We start from the raw sequence: 20,428 nt of genomic DNA, 5'->3' as shown, positions 1-20,428 counted from the left end.
CTGCGTGCGATGGCGCGCGTCGGCGCGCACGCAGAGCCGGGGCGCTGGCGCGCGCCGCGGGGCACACTGGGCCCTGCGCTGGACGGCGTCGAGCTGACGTGGCACGCACACGCCGTGCAGCTGTGGCGGGGCGCCACGCTCGTGCGCACGTACACCTTCCCGGAGCGCGTGCGCGCGGCGTGCACGGCGCACATGTACGTCACGCAGGACACGTGCGAGGCGGTCGTGTGCGTGGCGCTGGACCGCCTGCTGTACGTGCATGTGCCGCGCCTCGGCCACGCGGCGTCCGTGCCGCTGTCGTTCTGCGCGGCGCGCGTGTGGCCGCTGCACACGGGCGTGCTGATCGTGCGCGATGCGCATGCGCACACGAGCGGCGCGGCGCTCCCGGGCGCCTACTACGTGCGCAGTCTCTTTGACGAGGCCGCGCCGTGGACGCGCGCGGCCGCGCTGCAGCGCGAGGACGGCGCGCCGGTCGTGCACGGCGCCACGGCGCCCTTCCCCGAGAGCGGCGAGCAGATCGTGTGGGCGAGCGACGGGCGCACCTGCCCCGCTGCGCTGCTCGTGTCGCTCAGCCGCGAGCGCCGCGCCCTGCGCGTGTACCAGTATGTGACGTCGTCCGAGCCGCTGCAGCAGCGCGCCGCGCCCAAGACGCATGCCGCGCCGCCCCCCGCGCCCAGCGCGGTGCGCTCGCGCAAGTCGCTGCGGCGCTCGAGCCGCGTGAGCGAGCTCGGCGCGCGGCGCGCGTCCGAGTACCACCCGCCGCTCCCGCTCCTCGAGCCCGAGCAGGACGCCGCGCTGCTCGGGCGCCGCGCCACGCACAGCCTCTCGGACGTGGACATGGCGCCCCCGAGCGGCGCGCCCCACCCCCTCTTTGCGCACCTGGCGCACGCACACGCCTGCGTCGTGCTCCTCGAAGAGATCACCGTGCCGGAGCTCGCCCATGCGCCGGACGACGCCCACAGCGTGCGCGTGCTGTGGTTCTACGAGCGCCTGTACATCTTCGTGCGCGCCTCCGAGCGCGTGTTCTGCCGCTGTGTCGGCGCGGGCCCGACGCTGCATGCGCCGCACCATGCGGACGCCGACGCCGTCTTCGCCGCGCGCGACGTCGCGTGCGTGTCGCTCGTGCGCCCGAACGACGCGCTCCTTCATATCGATGCGCACCATACGGCGTGGCTCGTGTGTGGCCCGCCAGGGCCGGCCGCCGCCGTGCCGTGGGCGCACGACGCGACGCGCGTGCGCGTCGACGACGACGCCCAGCTGCTCGTACGTGGCGCGTGGGCGCCGCATCCCGTGTATGCGCGGCCGGGCGATGCGCTCGCCGCGCGCGTCCTCGACGCGCTCAGTCTCGCGCTGCCGGTGTCGACGGCGAGCGCGCTGCTGGCGCAGTGGGCTCGTGCGCCATGCACCTGGGCGGGCCTCGCGCAGGTCCTCGCCGTCGACGAGGCGGCGACAGGCCCGGCGCACACGTGCGAGGCCCACGCGCGCTCGCTGCTGACGGCTCTCGGCTACGCCGCCGCGCCGCCGGCGGCGGCCGGCGCCGGCGAGCCGCGGCCGTCCGATGCGGGCGTCGCGGTCGTGCTGCACTTTCTCGCGCAGGACGCCATGATCGATCTCGCGCGCCGGCGCACCGATGCGCCGCGCCTTGTGGCCCTGCTCGTGCCTCTCCTCGAGCGCCTGGGGTGGGGCGCGTGGCTCGACGCGTGGACGCGTGTGTACCCGGTGCGAGCCGTCTCGCAGACCGGCGGCGGCCCGCCGGCGCCGCCGGACGTGTATGCGACGCTGCGTGCGACGCTCGATGGCGACGCGCGCACGCTCGACGCGCTGGCGCAGACGGTGGCGGACACGACACACACGCCGCCTGTGCGCCACCTCGCGACGTGGTGCCCGCTCTTGCACGCGCTGCTCGACGTGTACGGCGTGCTGGCGCACGGCACCGCCACGGACGTCGTGCATGCGCTCCTCCGCGTGCACTGGGACGCGCGGACCGTGCAGCGCCTCCCTGCGGGCCTCGCGCTCCCTCTGGAGGAGGCGCTCCGGACGTGCCAGCTGGATCCGCCCGCGCAGGCCCCGCCCGCGCTGTATGCGCTCCTGCGCCGCGCGGACGCGGCCGCCGCGTCGCTCGCTGCGCCGCCGCCGCCCGTGACGATGCGCGCGGCGCGGCAGGCGACGCTCCCGCCCGGCCTGGATCCGCTGAGTGCGCACATCTTCCACCGCGACCACCGCCTCGCCGAGGTCGCGCGCATGCTGTGTACGACGCGCGTGCAGACTGCGCGCCTGCCGACGGACGAGACGGGCACGTCGCCGGCGGCCTCGGCGCTTGCGCGCACGCTCGCGGAGCGGACCCTGTCGCAGTGTGTGGGCCGCGGCATGTTCCGCCTCGCGAGCCAGACGCTGCGCACGACCGGCACATGGCGCACGCCGCGCCTGTGTGTCGCGCTGCGCACGCTCCCGGACGGCGCGCTCCTCACCGACACGCACGAGCCCGCCGAGCTCGAGTGGCCCGAGTTCCACAATGGCGCCGCGTCCGCGCTCGAGATTGGCGCGGCGCCGGTCGACTCGAGCTGGATCTTTGCGCATGCGGGCGATACGCGCGGCGCGCGCGCGCGCCATGCCGGCTTCCTCCTGGGCCTGGGCCTGCAGGGGCACCTGCGCACGCTCGGTCGGGTCCATGCGTACCGCTACCTCGCTCCGCGGCACACGCTCACGACGATGGGCCTCGTGCTCGGCCTGGCCGCCTCGTTTATCGGCACGGGCGACCCCGTGGCGCGGCAGATCATGGCGGTCCAGGTCGCAGCGTTCCTGCCGGCCGGGAGCGTGCCGCTGCACATGGCGCCGCTGACGCAGGCGACCGGCCTGCTCGGCATGGGCCTCGTGTTCTGCGGCACGGACCACCGCTGGACGGCCGCGCGCCTCGTGGCGCAGCTCGACGCGCCCCTCGACACGAGCGAGGCGCTCGATCGGCACCGCGACGTGTACGCGCACTGCGCTGGCCTCGCGCTCGGGCTCGTGCACCTCGGCCGCGCGCGGCGTACCGGCATGTCGAGCGCCGCGGACCTCGCGCTGACGGCGCGGCTGTGCCGCCTGCTCACTCCCACCGACGACACGCCGCCGCTCGCGGCCGTGCGCAGCGCGGCGGCCGCGAGCCTGGCGCTCGCGCTCCTGTTTCTGCGCAGTGGGCGGCGCGACGTGGCCGAGGCACTCAAGCCGCCCGCGCTCGATGCACTCGCGCACATGCGCCCCGACCTGCTGCTCACGCGCGCGCTCGCGCGCGCGCTGATCCTCTGGGACGCGACGCCCGACGATGCGTGGCTGGCGTCGGCGTGCCCGGCGCTCACGGACCCTGCGGCGCTCGATCCGCACCAGGCGCTCGCCTTCTACTACATTCGCGCGGGCGCATGCCTGGCGCTGGGCCTGCAGTTCGCCGGCACGGGCGATGTGCGTGCGCGTGCGCTCCTGCTGCGCCAGCTGGCCTATGCGCCCGAGCCGCCCACGTCGTACGAGGCGCGCCTCGTGCGGGCGGCCATCACGATGCTGCACGACGTGGTGCGTCTCGCGCTGGGCTGCGTCATGGCCGGCACGGGCGACGTGGATACGCTGCGTGTGCTGCGTGCGGCGCACGGCGCGCTGGACGTGCCGTACGGCAGCCACATGGCGACGCATATGGCGCTCGGTCTCTTGTTCCTCGGCGGCGGCCGCTTCAGCGTGGGGCGGAGCGATCGCGCGATGGCGGCCCTGCTGATGACGTGCCTGCCGCGCTTTCCCCTCGCGCCCGACGACACGGGCGCCCATCTGCCGGCGCTGCGGCACCTGTGGGTGCTGGCCCTGTCGCCGCGCCTGCTGGCCGCGCACGACGTGACGAGTGGCGATGTGTGTTTCCTGCCAGTGTCGGTCGGCGGCACACGCCTCGAGACGCCGGCGCTTGTGCCGCCGGACGCTGTGGCCACGGGCGCGATGGCCGTGTCGGACAGCCGGCGGTACTGGCCCGCGGCTGTGCCGCTCCGGGCGTCCGCGCCGCTCTCTGTGCACTGGCTTCCTGTGCAGCGGCGGACGGGGTTCCTGACGTATGCGGACGACCCGCACGGCCACCGCAGCATCTTTGCGCGCACGGCGCAGGTCACCGCGCCGCGCTGGACGGCCGATGCGGAAGGCGCGCGGCACCTGCAGGACTTGCGTGTGCTTGTGCAAGGGTTTACGACGGCGCCCGAGGTCCAGGGGCTCGTGCGCTACGTGTGTGGCGCTGCGGCGCCGTTTGCCTCGTTTTGTGCGTCTGTCCTCCTGGATGGCCTTCTCCACGACACGCCGATGCTCCCGCGCGTGTACCTGGCGCTCTGGGCCGGCTGGCAGCAGCCCGAGGCGCCGGACCGCGTGCTCTTTGTGCAGGATGTGGCCCTGCTGCGTGCGCTGTACCGCTCGGCGGCCGATGCGCGGCTGCGTGGCACGCGCGACCGGCTCGTGCCGCGCGACGTGCTGGACGGTCTGGCGTGGCAGCTGACGCAGCAGCTCGGGCCGAGCATGCCGGGCGTGTCCGCGTACTTGCGGGGCGCGCCGCTCGTGCGCGAGGCGGCGTGGGCCCTCGCGCTGCTCGAGGCGCCGAGCGCGGCGGACGTGGCGCGGCTGCGTGCGCGCCATGCGTCGACGCCGCCGGCCCTGGCCACGCATGTCCTGCGGCGAGTCTTGGGGAGCGAGCCCCTGGTGCAGCAGTGCGTAGCGAGCTGGGCTCTATGTACGTCCGACTAGAAATGAATGCCCTCGTCATGGAAGGCCGAGAGCAGTGCGAGCAGCTCGTCGACGTCGAGTTTGGCGGCGCGCGCCTCGCTCATGCCAAGGCGCTGTAGCACGCCGTCGACCTTATCGGGGAACGAGACGCCCTCGACAGAGACGCTGTGTTCGGCGCAGTACGTCTTCCAGTTGGCCTCCATCATCTCGAGGACGCCGCGCGCGCTGAAGAAGCAGGCGCGCAGCACCTTGTTGCGGCGGCTAAACACAATGCGTGTAAGGCCGTCAAACTCCTCGAAGCGGATCGGCGGCGGCGGATTCAGCGGGACAATGCGCACGACACTGCTGTCGACGTTGGGCGGCGGGCGGAACGAGCCGCGCGCGACTTTCATGATATGATCGACCTTGGCGTACAGCTGCACGTTGGCGGAGAGGCGGCCCCAGAGCGGCGAGCCGGGCCGGGCGACGAGGCGCATCGCAAACTCGCGCTGGAACATGAGGATGGCGCACCGGAAGAGCGGCCGGTGGGAGAGCAGCTTGAACACGAGGGGCGACGAGATTTGGTAGGGCGTGTTGCTGATGACCACGTCGAAGTAGGGGAGCTCCGTCTTGATCACGTCGCCCAGGACGATTTCGAGCTTGCGCTGCTCAGGCCTGCGTCAGTCGATAGCGTACGTACTTGCCCTGCACACGCTTCGTGAGCTCGGCGGCCATGCGGGGGTCCATTTCCACGACGGTGACCCGCTTGGCCTTCTCGAGGATGCGCACCGTCAGATTACCCGTACCGGGACCGACTTCCAGCACGGCGTCGGTGGGCTTCAAGTTCGCCTTGTCGACGATGCCCTGCGCCACGAGCGGGTTTTTGAGGATGTGCTGGCCAAACCGGTCCGTGTTGAAGATGGGGTTCTTCGTCGTCGCACTCGAGTTCTGCTGCGTATGGGGCGCGGAGCGTGGCGAGGCCGCCGCCGCCTGCGTGCGTGCGCTCGTGATGCGCTCGGACACGGCGCGGGGCATGGCGGGCGGAGGGGCAGCGGTCTCGCAAAAAAAGGGGCAAAAAAGGGCCGCACTGGGAATTGAACCCAGGACCTCTCGCAATTAAGGCGCGATTCTCCCAAAGCGAGAATCATACTACTAGACCATACGGCCAGCACATTACCGTATTCTTGCAGGGGGTGAGTCTATCACTGCCTAGCCAGGGCCAGGCGGCCACGGGCGGCGCCGCTCCACGCACGCCTCGACGACCGACATGAGCCGTCCGGGCTACTTTGGCACGCCGCGGAAGGGTACGTACGATGCACTCACAGCAGGCGAAACGTTCGAGCTCCGCGGAGACTGTGCGTAAATGCAGCTGACCCCAGTGAACAGCGAGTACCGCGAGCGCCGCAAGGATGGAATCAAGCGGGTCATCGCGAACATGACCGTCGGCAAGGACGTGTCCGCGCTCTTTCCCGACGTGCTCAAGAACATGCAGACGGAAGACCTCGAGCAGAAAAAGCTCGTGTACCTGTACCTCATGAACTATGCCAAGACACAGCCTGAGCTCGTCATCCTCGCGGTCAACACCTTCGTCAAGGACGCCGAAGACCCGAACCCCCTCGTGCGCGCCCTGGCCATCCGCACCATGGGCTGCCTGCGCGCCGAGAAGATCATCGACTACCTGCCCGAGCCACTCCGCCGCGCGCTCGCAGACGAGAGCCCCTACGTGCGCAAGACGGCAGTGATCTGCGTCGCCAAGCTGTTCAGCCTCAAGCCCGAGCTCGCCCTCGAGGGCGGCTTCGTCGACCACGTCAAGAGCATGATCACCGACAACAACCCCATGGTCGTCGCGAACGCGGTCGCCGCGCTCAACGATATCCACGAGACGGCGCAGGAGCTGCGCCTGAACGGCGAGCCCGTCTTTGTGCTCGACTCGGACGTGCTGATGAAGCTCCTCATCGCGCTCAACGAGTGCAGCGAGTGGGGCCGCCTCGTCCTTCTCCAAACGCTCGCGGCGTACCGCAGTGCGGACGCGCGCGAGGCTGAACACATCTGCGAGCGTGTCATCCCCCAGTTCCAGCACGCGAATGGCAGCGTCGTCCTCGGCGCCGTCAAGGTCGTGCTTGTGCATATGGAAGCCACGGGCAAGCCCGAGTTTGTGCAGCAGCTCATCCGGAAGATGGCACCGCCGCTCGTGACGCTCGTGACGAGCGAGCCCGAGGTCCAGTGGGTCGCCCTGCGCAACATCAACCTGATCCTGCAAAAGTACCCCGAGATCCTGCAGAACGAACTGCGCGTCTTTTTCTGCAAGTACAACGATCCGCCGTACGTCAAGGCCGAAAAGGTCGACGTGATGATCAAGCTCGCGAAGGAGAGCAACGTCGATATGCTGCTGAGCGAGCTCAAGGAGTATGCGACCGAAGTCGACGTCGAGTTCGTGCGCCGCGCGATCCGCGCGATCGGCCAGTGTGCGATCGCCATCGAGGCCGCCGCGGAGCGCTGCGTCTACGTGCTGCTCGAGCTGATCGACTCGCGCGTGAACTATGTCGTGCAGGAGGCCACCGTCGTCGTCAAGGACATCTTCCGCAAGTACCCCCACCAGTACACCCGCATCATCCCCCAGCTGTGCGCGAATATGGACGAGATGGACGAGCCCGAGGCCAAGGCCGCGCTCGTGTGGATCCTCGGCGAGTACGCCGAGAAAATCGACAATGTCGCCGAGCAGCTCGCCGTCTTCCTCGAGCACTTTGTCGACGACGAGCCCGAGGTCCAGTTCCAGACGCTCACGGCCATCGTCAAGCTCTTCCTCAAGAAGCCCGAGTCGGGCCTCGCGCAGAAGATTGTGCAGGACGTGCTCGAAAAGGCCACACAGGCATGCGACAACGCCGACCTGCGCGACCGTGCGTTTATCTACTGGCGCCTCCTCTCGAGCGCCGACGGCGACGCGGCCCGCGCCGTGGTCCTCGCGCCAGCGCCGCCGATCTCGATCCCCCTGACGACCGTGTCGCGCCCCCTGCTCAACGAGCTGCTGCGCGAGATTTCGCTCCTCTCGAGCGTGTACCACAAGCCCGCATCGACGTTCATTGGCCATGGCCGCATGGGCCTCGAGTCCATCCAAGCACTGTACGTTGCGTGTACTCACACAGCCACAACGACGAGGCGGCGCGCTCGCGCGCGATCGCCACGGTGGCCCAGGGCGAGAAGAGCGAGGCTCTGCTCGACCTCAGCGACGATGCGCCGGCCGCGGCGGCAACAGCCACACAGGCGGCTGCCCAGAGCCTCGGAAGCCTGGGCGACCTGCTCGGCGACGACGCCTTCTCGACGCCGGCCATGGCCAGCAGCGCGGCCCGTGCGCCGGCGCCGGGCGCCGCGCCGGCCGCGATGGACGACCTCCTCGGCATGTACGTGCGCGTGCTGACCCAGCTTCGATACACCAGCGCCTGCCCCGGCGCCAGCGCCTACTACGGCTGCCTCGTCCAACCTACTGGACCTTTTGTAGCTACGCGCGCTTCGCGCGCACCCACGCCAGGAAGCTCGGTACATCCACGGCAATCTGCGAGGGCATCGCCCATTCCTGCACCCACTGGGGGATCCAGCCCTGCGCGTCCGTCTGTGTGGACATGAGCCACTGCACGCCGACCTCGCCGAGTCGCGTGCCGAGCAGGTCTTCTCGGACGCCCTCGACGGCCGCGTAGTACGCACGCACGTAGCCGGGCGTCGGCGCATGCTCGATGGGCACGCTCACGACCATGAATGAGCGCAGTGCGGGCGGCTCGGCGCGCGGCACATCGGGCGTCGAGGGCCACGCTCCGCTGTCGAGCGCCTCGAGCATCGCGAGCTCGTGGAAGTGGCTGTAGGGCAGCTCGTGCGGCAGGAGGGGGAGCGTCAGCACCAGCTCCACAAAGTCGCGGTTGGCCGTGCCCCAGGGCGTCTGGTAGCGCATGTGCCAGATGGCCGCGAGGCCCGGCACAAGCTCCTCGAGGCACTCGGCGTGCTCCATCGCGTGGATGTACGCCTGCTCGTTCGGCGTGTGGTCCTTAAGCAGCCCGTCCTCAAACACCTCAAACGGCAGGCCCGTGTCCTTGGGGAAATGCAGCGACGAGCGCGAGTGCCAGTGCGCGCCCCGCAACCGCGTGCCTTTGGGCTCAATCGACGGGATCGACGCGAGCGACACGGAGCCCTTCAGCGAGCCCCAGCGCGTGGACGTGTTGTTCATGCGCAGGATCGCCAGCGCATCGTGCACGAGATCACGAAGAAATGCCCGCCATTCCGTGGTGCCCGGCGCCGGGAGGTCCGCGCGTGCCAGCGGCTGGGCCCGCAGCACGTCGTACATAGCGATGCGCCAAGACGGGCCGCGCCGGTGGGGGTCATGTGGAGGCACGTAAACTCTTCGGCGACTCCACGCGCCCTGTGCAACATCTACGCCGCTGGGGTACAAGAAGCGCCCGCGGCCCTGGGTGGACGCCACCCTTCTGCCCCCTCGTTCCTTGGAGCCGGTCTCCAAGTCCCCTTTCTTGTCCCTTGTACCCCTGAGGCTGGTCCTCTACGCATTATCCCTGGTGGATTTCACGTATCATGGGTCGCTTTCTTTCCCTGGTTCCCTATGTCGCTGCGTTGATCGCAGCGGCCCCGCACACTCTCGCGGCGCCGGCGCCGACTCCGACGAGTGTGCGACCCTCGTCTACCGAGGACAGCGGTCTGACAGCCCTCTTTGGCACGAAGCTCTTCGGGCAACTGGGTGAGGCGTATGGTGCGCAGCAGACCGACTCGCCCGGTACGCCTCAGCAGGACGGCTCGGTCGCGGCCGACTTTATGAAGATGCTCGGCAGTGTGGGCCAGTTCCAGATGCCCGAGCCGGACATGGCGCGCTACTCCAATGCGACGCCTGCGCCGCGCTGGGGCGCGACGGCGCAGTACATGCAGGGCAGCCAAACGATTGTGTTCGTGGGTGGCCAGCTCGACGACCAGGGCCACGTCTCGAACGAGACGCTCGCGCTCGACATGTCGGGTCTGACGAACCTGCAGAGCACGCGTGCGTCGGTGAAGCGCATGCCGTGGCTGCGCGTCCAGCGCGGCAACGACTCGGTGGCGGCGCCCAAGGCGGCGTACGCGTCGTCGTACGTGTCGACGAGCGTGTGTGGCGCGACGGACGGCCACCTCGTCGATACGCTGTGGGTCGTGGGCGGCAAGCCCGAGGACTGTGGCGAAAAGACACACGACCTGCACACGTACAGCCTCGAGAAGAAGAACCAGACGCTGGTCGGCACCTGGAAGCCGATCCGCACGAACGGCACGCAGCCGACGCGCCGCTCCCACGCCGGTGCTGTGCTCACGCGCTCGCTCCTGCCGGACCAGGAGGACGTGGCACTGATGGTGTGGGGTGGCGAGGACGTCGAGGCGGCGTGCCAGTCGAAGGGCGCGCACAAGCCGATCGCCTCCTCGATGGACCTGCTCTTCATTGGCCCCCCGCTCGACCAGCAGTGCAGCCCGCCGAAGCAGTTTGCCAAGGCGGAGGCCCAGTCGTTTGCGATGTCCCAGAACCTCAGCACTGTGCCGGTGGTCGACTATGCTGCGGTGCAGATGCCGCTGATCCACAACAGCCAGACGAACCGCGACGAGACGCCGCTCCTGTTCCTCGGAGGCCGTGACAAGAGCCGCACGCTTGTGGACTTTGCGCAGCCGTGGGCCATGGACCTCTCGTCCGGCCAGTGGGCCAAGTGGGGCACGACGGGCGACATTCCCTCGCCCCGTGTGGGTCACTCGGCGGTGCACACGAATGACGGCCGCGTGCTCGTGTACGGTGGCTACAAGATGCACCACGACTGGAAGAACGTAAGCAAGGAGCCGACCGACGAGATGTACATGCTCGATGCGTCGCACACGCCCGCGCGCTGGACCCGCATCCACTACCGTGCGCCGCCGGAGAACGGCCCGCGCCCCTCGAAGCGTGCGTACCACTCGGCGGTCATGGTCGACGATGTGCTGGTCGTGGCGTTCGGCCAGCAGCACCAGAGCACGGCGTACGGCCTGGAGAAGCGCGGCGGCACGAACGAGAATGCCAGCGACCCTCTTGTCATGTACATGGACACGCGCGAGAACATTATGGGTTTCCGTTGGACGGACAAGCTCTCGGCCATTGTCTCGGCGCGTGTCACGCAGAACATGCTCGGCGCGGAGTCGACGCCGACCTCGGCGACGTACCAGCCGACCTCGGCGGTCCGCGCAAGCTCGACACGCGGCGGTGCGAAGCCGACGTCGATGAGCCTGCCGGACATGTCGCGCATCCCGACGCCTCAGGAGTCGTCGGCGAGTGTGTCGTCGGCGAGCAAGGCATCGGCGAGCAAGGCATCGGCAAGCAAGGCATCGGCGAGCAAGGCATCGGCGAGCAAGGCGTCGGCAAGCCAGGCGTCGGCAAGCCAAGCTTCTGCAAACAAGGCTGCCGCCAGCAAGGCTCCCGCTGACCAGGGCCCGCCCGCGCAGGACGGCAGCAACCACGCGAACGGCGATGCGCAAGACGGCAGCAACGCCGCCAGCGGCGAGGAGCAAGACGGCAGCAACCATGCGAATGGCGATGCGCAGGACGGCCAAGGTCAGGATGGCGGTGCACAGGATGGTGCGCAGGACGGCAACGATGCGCAGGCCGACAAGGACGATGCCAACTCCTCGTCTGACTCGCCGGCATCCTCGCCCAGTGCAGCGCAGGACGACCAGAACTCGGGCGGCGACGACCAGACGACGAACTCGGGTGCCATTGCTGGTGGCGTCCTTGGCGCAGCGGCTCTTGCTGTGGGTGCTGTGGTGGGTGGTCTGTACGCGTACAAGAAGCGTCGCGAGTCACAAAAGATTGCCGAGCTCAAGTCGAACGGTGTGCTGTACGACAAGGGTTCGTCCGCGCCGCCCGTCTCGTCGCTGTGGCTGCAGCGCCCTCTGCGCGATGTCGTCGACTATGATCTGCCCGGCCGCTCGTCGAACCTGTCTGGCTACTCGATGCAGGGCCACGCTGGCACGCCGTCCTCGCTCTCGCCTGCGGGTGGCCGCATGATGGGCCACGATGACCGCCACACGGTGCGGGGTCCTCGCTCCGTGCTGGACTCGTACGCGACGGACCCGTCGAACCCGTACGCCCTGGACGCCTCGCATCCATACGCCATGGACGCCTCGCATCCGTACGGCATGTCCGATGATGCGTACGCGCAGGCGTACATGCCGGCGTCGGCGACCTTTGACCCGGCGTCTCCCTCGTACGGCTACATGGACGGTGTGCAGCGCTCGAGCGGCGCCGAGGTTACCAGCAACATGGACGAAAACGGCTCGATGTACGCCAACTCGGTCGAAGGTCAGACCATGGTGCACGGTGACGTGCCCCGCCGCTCGGCCTCGTTCCGCTTCCCTGAAACACAGGCCTATGCGGCCCACGAGCCCTCGAATCTCCGTGTCATGAACAATTAGGTTGATAGATCGCGCTATGCATCACCCACTTCTCCCACCTCATCCAAGGCCAATGCTACCACGTGGCGGTACGTCTCTCCGCGGCGCAGGAGCGTGTCGGTCCCAACGCGGCGCGCCAGCGGCGCACGCAGGAACGTGGCGTGCGGCGCCGAAAACTCGAGAAAGGCCGCACAGTGGGGCCCATACGCCGCACCCTCGCGGTGCGCACGCTTCGCCGTCCCGTCGAGGGGCGACGCCGCGTTGGCCGTATACAGCTGCACCCCCGTCTGGTTCGTCGTCACGTCCATCGTCACGCCACAGGCACCTTGCATACGAGCTACGCATGCTGCGCTTGGGCCCCACACGTAAAAGTGGTCATAGCCGCCTGGCGGCATAGACGCACCGATTCGCTTGCCGGTGCGCCAGTCGTGCGCCGCGTCCGTGCACGGGATCAGCTCGCCTGTCGGCACGCCGCGCGCGTCCAGCGCGAGACGCTCAAGTGGCGCTCCGCGGGGCCCCAGCTGCAGCGTATGATCCAGAACGCTGCCATCGCGCGAGCCCAAGTAAAAGCCCCAATGCTGCGTCATGTTCAGTGGCGTTGCGTCCGTAGCGTCCATGAGCCGCGCGCGGTACTCGACGTGCACGTCGCCAATGCGCGCCGGCACCGCACACACGCCCACGCACGCCTCGACGCGCAGACGCCCAGGGTAGCCCTGATCGCCATCTGGCGACTCGATGGCCCACACACCCACGGCGTCCCACGCACGGAGCGCCTGTGCGTCAAAGAGCTGTGGCTCGTCGACCGGCGTCCACAAGACACAGTCCCACGGGCCCCGCTGCTCCACGCCCTCGGTCGGCGCGGCGGCCGGCGGTGGGCCACCATGGTGGTGGATTTCTGCACCGCCCCACTCTTCGAGACGCACCGCAACGGGGCCCGTCTGGCTGAGCCCGGCCGGCAGCCGGTTCGCATAGCGGCCAATGACCGGACCAAAAAACTGCCGGCCGTGCGTCCGATGCACGCATGGGTCTTCGGGTCCTGCCATCACGTCGTGAATGTGGCCATGCGCCCTGACCTCGATGGACTGGATGGTGAGGCCATAGCGGAGCACCGTCACGGCTAGGCGCCCATCGCGCGTCGCGAGGCGATGCGTGTCGGACATGGAGCTGCGCACGGTCCTCGCACGTGATACTCAACCGCGGTCCTCACACACACGCGAAGCCTCCCGACCGAATGGAGGCCGACTCGGAGCTGCGTCGGCGGCGTGTGGCGGGCGCGGAGCCTATGCCAGCGCCTGTGCCCGCTCCTGTACACGATACACACGTCCGAGCGTTGCCCAAGCCCGCTCGCGCCTCGTGGACATGGCTCGGCGGCGTTACAACCGTGGTGCTAGCTGTCCTCGCGCTGGGAGTGCGCCTCTTCCAGATTGGCGAGCCGTCGCAGGTGGTCTTTGATGAGGTGCACTTTGGCAAATTTGCCGCGTACTACGTGACGCGGCGCTACTTTTTCGATGTGCACCCCCCGCTCGCGAAGCTGCTCGTCGCGTTTGCCGCATGGCTCGCGGGCTTTGACGGCCAGTTCGAGTTCGAGGAGATTGGCGACTCGTACGTTGAGCCGCGCGTGCCCTACCGCGAGATCCGCGCGCTCTCTGCGGTGATCGGAGCGCTGCAAGTCCCCCTCGTGTTCCAGATTTTGCGCGAGACGGGCACGTCGTGGATCGTGGCTGTCGGTAGTGCGATGGCCATCCTGGTCGACAATGCGCATGTGCTGCAGACGCGCCTCATCTTGCTCGATGCGCCGCTCGTTCTCTTTGTGCTAATGAGCCTGTACTCGTACATCCGCTTCTACCAGCAGAGGTACCGCCCATTTACCGCCGTGTGGTGGGCGTGGCTCCTTGCGACGGGCGTCTCGCTCGCGCTGACCGTGTCGTGCAAGCTCGTTGGTGTGTTGACGTTTGCGACGATTGGCTCCGCCGTGATCGCTGATCTGTGGGCGCTGCTAGACATTCGGCGTGGGCTCACGCTGCGCGTGTTCGTGAAGCACGTGTGCGCACGCGCATTGGGCCTGCTGATCGTGCCGCTGTTCGTCTACCTGGGCTGCTTCTACGTGCACTTTTCCATCCTCACGCGCACGGGCCCCGGCGACGTGTTCATGTCGCCGCGCTTCCAGCAGAGCCTGCAGGGCAACGACCTCCTGCAGCACTCGATGGAGCTCCATGCCTTTGATACCATCACACTCAAGCACAAGAAGACGGGCGCGTACCTGCATTCGCACCCCCACACCTACCCCCACAAGTACGACGACGGGCGCATCTCGAGCCAGGGGCAGCAGGTTACGGCACACGAGCAGCCCGACTCGAACAGCCTGTGGAAGATCATGCCGCTGGACCCTGTCGACAACGAGAGTGGCCAATTTAACAAGACGCGCAGGCGCATCTACCATGGCCAGAAGATCCGCCTCCTGCACGTCAACACAGACTCGTACTTGCTCACGCACGACGTGGCGGCACCGCTGATGCCGACGAACGAGGAGGTTACGACGATCCCTGCGGGCGATCTCGCGGAGGACGAGGCGAACACGGTGTTTGAGGTGCACATCTTTGGCGGCGTCGCGAACAGCACGTACTGGAGCAGCCGGCGCACGCTCGTGCACCTGGTCCACAAGGAGACGCGCGTTGCGCTCTGGACGTACCAGGACGGCGTCCTGCCTGACTGGGCGTTCGCGCAGCTCGAGGTGAACGGCAACAAGAATGCCATGGACAAGACCGCGCTTTGGTTCGTGGACGACGTGCATCCGGACCCCGACTCGCCCATGTACGAGCTGCGCACGCGGCGCCCCGACCGCCCGCGCGATCCCGAGCCGATCAGCTTCATGGACAAGTTTGTGGAGCTGCAGACGACGATGCTCGACCAGAACAACCGCCTGACGAGCGAGCACCCGTACGCGAGCCGCCCACAGTCCTGGCCGCTCGTGTCGGATGGCGTGGCGTACTGGTCGAGCAATCCGGAGCAGAAGCAGATCGTCTTTCTGCCGAACCTCGTCAGCTGGTGGGGCGCCGTGCTGGGCCTCCTGGTGTTTGGCGCCATCTACACGATGGACCTGCTCTTCCGCCGCCGCGGCGTGTACTGCATCCCATCGGTCGTGCGCCAGCGGAGCCTCCGCACGACGGGCTTCTTTGTCATGGCGTGGGCGTGGCACTACCTGCCCTTCTTCCTCATGCAGCGCCAGCTCTTCCTCCACCACTACTTGCCCGCGCACGTGTGCAGTGTGCTCGCGATGGGCAGTGTGCTGGACGAGCTGACAAGCGCGGCGATGGACCTGCCGCTCAGCCCGCCCGGGCCCCTACTGGCACCTGGCCGCCTGCGCCCGCACATGCGCCGCCGTCCCGTGCTCGCGACGTACGTGGCGGGCACCCTGCTCACGCTGGCGCTCCTCGGCATGTTTGTCTTTATGGCGCCGCTCACGTACGGTCACGTGGGCCTCGACGCCGACGCGATCCGTGCGCGCCAGTGGCGCCCGACGTGGCGGATGCAGTTCCTCAAGTAGTCCATGCCGTGGTCAGCTGCTGCACCAGCGCCACACAGTCGCGCGCATGCAGCTGCGCCTCGGAAAACGTAGCATGCTGCACGGCGACGTCCAGCTGCGCCTGCGCCGCCTCGACCGCGGCCCGCACGGCGGCGCGCGTCGCGCCAGGCAGCACGTCCCACACGTCTTCCGGCACGCCTACGAGCGCCTGCAGAGCAATGCGCTTCACCTTGAACAGGGGGTCGTCGAGGGCCGCCGCCATGCACTCCACGCCCACGGCCCATGCCGCGGGCGGCGTCGACTGCTCACGCTCGAGGACGCGCGCAATGCATGCCATGGCATTCCACCGCACTTTGGGCGCGTGGTCCTGCGCCATAAGCACGCGCGCCTCGCGCAGCGCCTCCTCGACCACCGGCGCCGGCGCCAGACGCAGGAGGCTCCCGACGGCTCGCACAGCATGCACAGAGACCCGCTCATCGTCCGTGAGCGCACGCAGCGCCACTTGCTGCGGCACAGGGGCGTAGTGCTCTGTCACCGCACACCAGTTGGCAAGCGCCCACATGGCACGCGCACGCGTCGTAGGGGCAGGGTCGTGCACGAGTCCCTGAGCGCCCCACAGGTGCTCGCTGAGCCACGCCTGTAGCGCAGGCGGCCCTGGCTGGGCGGCACGCTCCACCCAGACACCCACAGCGCGCGCGCACTCGGCGCGCACTGGCGCGCTGCCGCGCCGGAGCGGGTCCAGCACGGCGACACAGCGCACGTCGAAGCCCTGTATTTGGCTGTACTCGGGCCACAGCCGGCACATCTCGAGCAGGACTGGCTCATGAGAGTCACCACACAGGCGGGGCACTAGCGCACACAGGCGCTCCGCATCGCTCGTGCGGTGCTGCGATTGTGCGGTGAGTAGCCGGCCGAGCATGTAGGCCGCGCCCGTGCGTCGCTGCGGCGCGGAAGCAGCCACGTCGCTCTCCAGCTGTGTGAGCCACGCCGAGGCACACGCCTCCGTCGCCCATTCGGCTGCGACGCGCCATGCCTGTTCCGCGACGCCAGGCGCGGCTGTGTGGAGCAGGGAAAGCAGGCGAGGCATCGCGTCCGCGGGCGTCTCGGGCCACCGCGACAGCACACGGTACGCATCGACCATCGTCGTGGGCACGGCGCTCCACCGCTCCACCGACGCGCGCAGCGCGTCGGCGTGCGAGCTGTGCAGCGGCGACGCATGCGTATGTGTCACAAAGGCATCGACACACTGGGTAAGTGTACGAGCGTACCTGCAGGAGCGAGGCTGCGGTGTCTGGAGGCGCCTGGTCCAGCGCGCGCGCCAAGGCCCCGCGCGTATCGAGGACCCAGGCGCCGACGCGCTCAGAGTGAGAGGTAAAGGTCGCTGTTTTCGCGCTGCGTCAGGGACAAGCTCGTACCTAGGCCGCGCCATCGCCCAGAGTCCCTCGCTCCGCGCAAAGAGAGCCTGCCATAGAGGCACGACCGCCGCTGCATGCGACGCCAACAGGGCCAATAGGTTCGGCGATCCGCCTATCGGCAAGAGGCGCGGCAGCACCGGCACCATGGCAGATGGGCACGTCTTTCATCAGTAGGCAGTACGTACGCAGGCCACATGTGTGAGCACACCGAGACACGCGTCCACGTGTTCGCCCGGGACCCACAGCGGCGGGAGGAGCAGGTCCAGCAGGGTCCGTGCGAGAGCCGGCGAGACGCGCCCCGTCCACAGGGACGTGAGCCGCGCAAGGGTCCGCGAGGCCTGCGTGTGTGAGAGGTCCGCGTCCGAGAGCCACCGGGCTACTTGCGCGACCGCCTGGGCGTGCACCTGCTTGCCACCGACGTGCTCGCGCAGGGCCCTGACGGCCTGCTGCAGCGCATAGTCGACGTCGGCGTCAGCACAATCGCTCACGGCGGCCACCACCGAGGTAGGCGCACACGCCGCAGCGCGCTCTGCGCGCGGGGCCAGCGACGGGCTCGCCCCGTCCGCCAGTGGCCGCGCGGGTGGCATGCAAGGCGGAGTGGAGGTCTACAGGTGGGCTACGGGCGTGGTGGCGAGGTCGCTCGGCGTCGCGACGCCCAGCTCGCGCGCCATGTTCCGCGCGATGCCGCGCGCAGTGCCGAGGATGGTCAGCATCGGATTCGCTCCCGACGCTTCCGGGAGCGACGAGCCGTCGGCGACCCACAGCCGATCGACGCCTCGCACCCGGCCGAGTGGATCGCACGCACTGCTCGACGGGTGAGCGCCCATGCGGCAGGAGCTCATTTGGTGCGCCGAGCCGAGGATGACGCGCAGAGTCTGGAACCCGATTTTTTCAATCTGCCGCTGGAACGCGACGAAGCGCGGCTCGGTGAGGCTCCTCTGCGGGGGCACGGTCTCGAACTTGTGGCTCCCTGGCATCCACGTTTCTGGCACCACCGGCTGCTCGCTGGGGCCGGACTGCGGCGCCTCGTACCATGGCGCCTGGAACTGGCTTGTCGTGATCATGCTAGCACCTGCGCTTGCGTGGATCTCTGTCGCGCGCAGGACACCCGCCAGCATACTCTTCTCGTCGAACTTGCTGAGAGAGTAATCAAGCAGGGCGCGGCCGTACTTGTCCAGTCTGACGCGGCCAGCATCTCTGTCGCGCACAATGACAATCATTGTGAAGCCGTAGCGGTACCGTGCGGCCACTTTTTTGTGCTGCAGCGCCCCGTCAAACGGGAGCAGCGCGCAGAAGAGCGACGGGGCCGAGACCATAATCTCAATCCTGGCGCCCCAGCCGCTCGGGTCCACGAGCTCGGCTGCATTCGACACACTCGACAAGATAGGGCCCTTCCACGGGTCAATGGGCTGCTCGTAAAAGCCATGCACGAAGGCCACAGGGTGCAGGTGCAGGTGCTCGCCTATCTGGCGATTGACCCTGAGCTCAGGCGTGCGCAGCAGGATCGCCGGTGTGTTGATGCTGCCGGCCGACACTGCGACCGCCTTGGTGCCTTTGATAACGACGCGCTGGCCCCGCACAGCGCCCACCACACCGGTCGCCTGGCCGCCCTCGACGAGCACGCGCTCAATGTCGCAGTGCACGACAAACTGGGCGCCATGCTCGGCAGCGTCGCGCAGCCATGTCATGACCGTGCTCTGCTTGTGGCCGGACGGGCACCCAAAGTGGCACTGACCGCAGTAGTGTAGCGTGTCGCCATTGTTCTGCGGCACGGTCGCCACTGGCTGGCCACTGCGCTGCCCGCCCAGGAGCAGCAGCGAATTGGCCTTGTTGTGCTGTATCTGCGTTGTCGTACCCATCCGCTGCGCACACGACCGCAAGTCCTGCGCAAACTCGCTCGAGCGGAAGTACGGCACACCGTACTGCGTCGCCCAAGCATGGCGCACATAGTGGCGCGGCTCGAGTGTCGCGCTCCAGTTGATCGTCGAGCCGCCGCCCCAGCCGCTGCCGGCCAGCACGGCCAAGCTGAGGTTCGATGTCGGCACAAAGCCCAGGCGCTCGAACATTTGCTCCATCGCAAAGTCCTGGGTCATGGGCATGTCCTCAGGCCGCACGTACAGGCCCTTGTCCACCACGATCACACGGAGACCGCGCTCGGCGAGGTACGCCGCAACCACGGCGCCACCGCAGCCTGAGCCCACAATCACCACATCCGCCTCCCATACGACGGGCGTGTCGCTGCGCTCGCGCGGTAGTGTGTCGTTCAGGAAGGAAAAGGCATAGTGGGGCTTGGGCTCTTGCGGCCCGGCCCCCGGCGGGTGCTTCCAGCCGTCCGAGGGCCCAGTGGGGTAGCCGAGCGCCGCATTCGCCCGCTCCATGTGGCGGTAAAAGACGATCATGGTCACACCGCACAGACCAAATTGGCCAAGCCGGAGAAGCTCGATCGGCGCGTCCCGCCAGCGGATCAGCGCCTGCGCAATGGTACGCGCATCTAGCTCCCACACCGGTCCGATGGAGCCGGTCAAGGCCAGGCATCCAGCACGTGTGGACAAGAACTTGAGCAGCACACCCATAAGGTAGCGCAGCTTGAACGACACCGTCTCGACCAGGTGCATGGCCATCATGTTCACGGCGTCAGGCACATCCGTAAACTTCATCTGCGCATACTCGCGCAGGAGCGCACGCTGCGCCTCAGACATGTCCGGCGGCAGCTGCCCCAGCATGTCAGCCGCCTCGTTGGCCGGCAGCGTTGCTACAATGGCGTCGCCGATCGCAGCAACAGCGCGCTTCTGACTTGCGTCCCAGATCTCATCCGCGTAATTTCGAGACACGTCAACACACAAAGGCCCTTGGTACATGGTGGAAGGGCCCACGGGTGTTTCTGCGTCAATTTATGGACCTAATTTTTTTGGGGCGCCCGGCCCTCTGCCGGGGCCTCGCGACCCACGGCCATGTGAATTTGGATGAAACCTCCACATGGGCCGCCTCTAAGGGGCGCTGAAACAACGTGAGCGCGCGCTGAAAACCTGGTGTGAAAAGCGTCTGCGTACCGTGTCCGGTCCCATGGCCGATAGAACCTAGCGATACCAGGCCTAAGCACTCGAGAATCCATCCAATGTCGTCCGGCTGGATGCGCAATCGGGCATGTGAGGCACGTAGCTCCTTCGACAGAGAGCGTGCCTGCTCGTACGACCGCCATGGCTGGATCTCCAATGCCACAAGCCCCCCTGGCCGCAACTGCGATGCCATTCGAGAGAGGCACAGAAATAAGCCGTCGTCTCCCTGATTCAGGTGGATCCACTTGCTGACAGCCAAACACAGCACCAGGTCGAATCCCTCAGGGTCCGGGTCCATACGCGGCCAGTCCCCC

General features: G+C 68.2%; 8 protein-coding genes across 8 annotated transcripts; 4 read left to right on the top strand and 4 right to left on the bottom strand.

The window, feature by feature from the left end:
* Positions 1–192: 192 nt before the first annotated feature.
* Positions 193–4,708, top strand: MSY001_2307 (uncharacterized protein; the record flags this gene model as incomplete). The annotated part of the gene is made up of 2 exons (XM_018884152.1): positions 193–4,618; positions 4,683–4,708. The coding sequence occupies 2 exons, from the start codon at positions 193–195 to the stop codon at positions 4,706–4,708; spliced, it is 4,452 nt and encodes a 1,483-aa protein (XP_018740841.1).
* Positions 4,709–4,733: 25 nt separating this feature from the next.
* Positions 4,734–5,730, bottom strand: MSY001_2306 (uncharacterized protein; the record flags this gene model as incomplete). The annotated part of the gene is made up of 2 exons (XM_018884151.1): positions 4,734–5,370; positions 5,396–5,730. The coding sequence occupies 2 exons, from the start codon at positions 5,728–5,730 to the stop codon at positions 4,734–4,736; spliced, it is 972 nt and encodes a 323-aa protein (XP_018740840.1).
* Positions 5,731–5,962: 232 nt separating this feature from the next.
* On the top strand, positions 5,963–8,110 carry MSY001_2305 (uncharacterized protein; the record flags this gene model as incomplete). Its single annotated transcript, XM_018884150.1, has 3 exons — positions 5,963–6,050; positions 6,075–7,815; positions 7,957–8,110. The coding sequence occupies 3 exons, from the start codon at positions 5,963–5,965 to the stop codon at positions 8,108–8,110; spliced, it is 1,983 nt and encodes a 660-aa protein (XP_018740839.1).
* An 81-nt stretch (positions 8,111–8,191) lies between these two features.
* On the bottom strand, positions 8,192–9,025 carry MSY001_2304 (uncharacterized protein; the record flags this gene model as incomplete). Its single annotated transcript, XM_018884149.1, has 1 exon — positions 8,192–9,025. The coding sequence occupies one exon, from the start codon at positions 9,023–9,025 to the stop codon at positions 8,192–8,194; it is 834 nt and encodes a 277-aa protein (XP_018740838.1).
* Positions 9,026–9,267: 242 nt separating this feature from the next.
* Positions 9,268–12,141, top strand: MSY001_2303 (uncharacterized protein; the record flags this gene model as incomplete). The annotated part of the gene is made up of 1 exon (XM_018884148.1): positions 9,268–12,141. One exon carries the CDS (start codon positions 9,268–9,270, stop codon positions 12,139–12,141), a length of 2,874 nt encoding a protein of 957 aa, XP_018740837.1.
* A 14-nt stretch (positions 12,142–12,155) lies between these two features.
* MSY001_2302 (uncharacterized protein) lies at positions 12,156–13,280 on the bottom strand (the record flags this gene model as incomplete). Its single annotated transcript, XM_018884147.1, has 1 exon — positions 12,156–13,280. One exon carries the CDS (start codon positions 13,278–13,280, stop codon positions 12,156–12,158), a length of 1,125 nt encoding a protein of 374 aa, XP_018740836.1.
* A 199-nt stretch (positions 13,281–13,479) lies between these two features.
* On the top strand, positions 13,480–15,664 carry PMT4 (Protein O-mannosyltransferase-like protein; the record flags this gene model as incomplete). Its single annotated transcript, XM_018884146.1, has 2 exons — positions 13,480–13,504; positions 13,530–15,664. 2 exons carry the CDS (start codon positions 13,480–13,482, stop codon positions 15,662–15,664), a joined length of 2,160 nt encoding a protein of 719 aa, XP_018740835.1.
* Positions 15,665–17,764: 2,100 nt separating this feature from the next.
* On the bottom strand, positions 17,765–19,916 carry MSY001_2300 (uncharacterized protein; the record flags this gene model as incomplete). The annotated part of the gene is made up of 2 exons (XM_018884145.1): positions 17,765–17,862; positions 18,179–19,916. 2 exons carry the CDS (start codon positions 19,914–19,916, stop codon positions 17,765–17,767), a joined length of 1,836 nt encoding a protein of 611 aa, XP_018740834.1.
* Positions 19,917–20,428: the final 512 nt, after the last annotated feature.

Source organism: Malassezia sympodialis, genomic scaffold (genome assembly GCF_000349305.1).
Source record: "Malassezia sympodialis ATCC 42132 genomic scaffold, msy_sf_10, whole genome shotgun sequence".
Classification (NCBI taxonomy): domain Eukaryota; kingdom Fungi; phylum Basidiomycota; class Malasseziomycetes; order Malasseziales; family Malasseziaceae; genus Malassezia; species Malassezia sympodialis.
The sequence above is the reverse complement of the archived record's forward strand: the minus strand, read 5'-3'. Positions and strand labels throughout refer to the sequence as shown.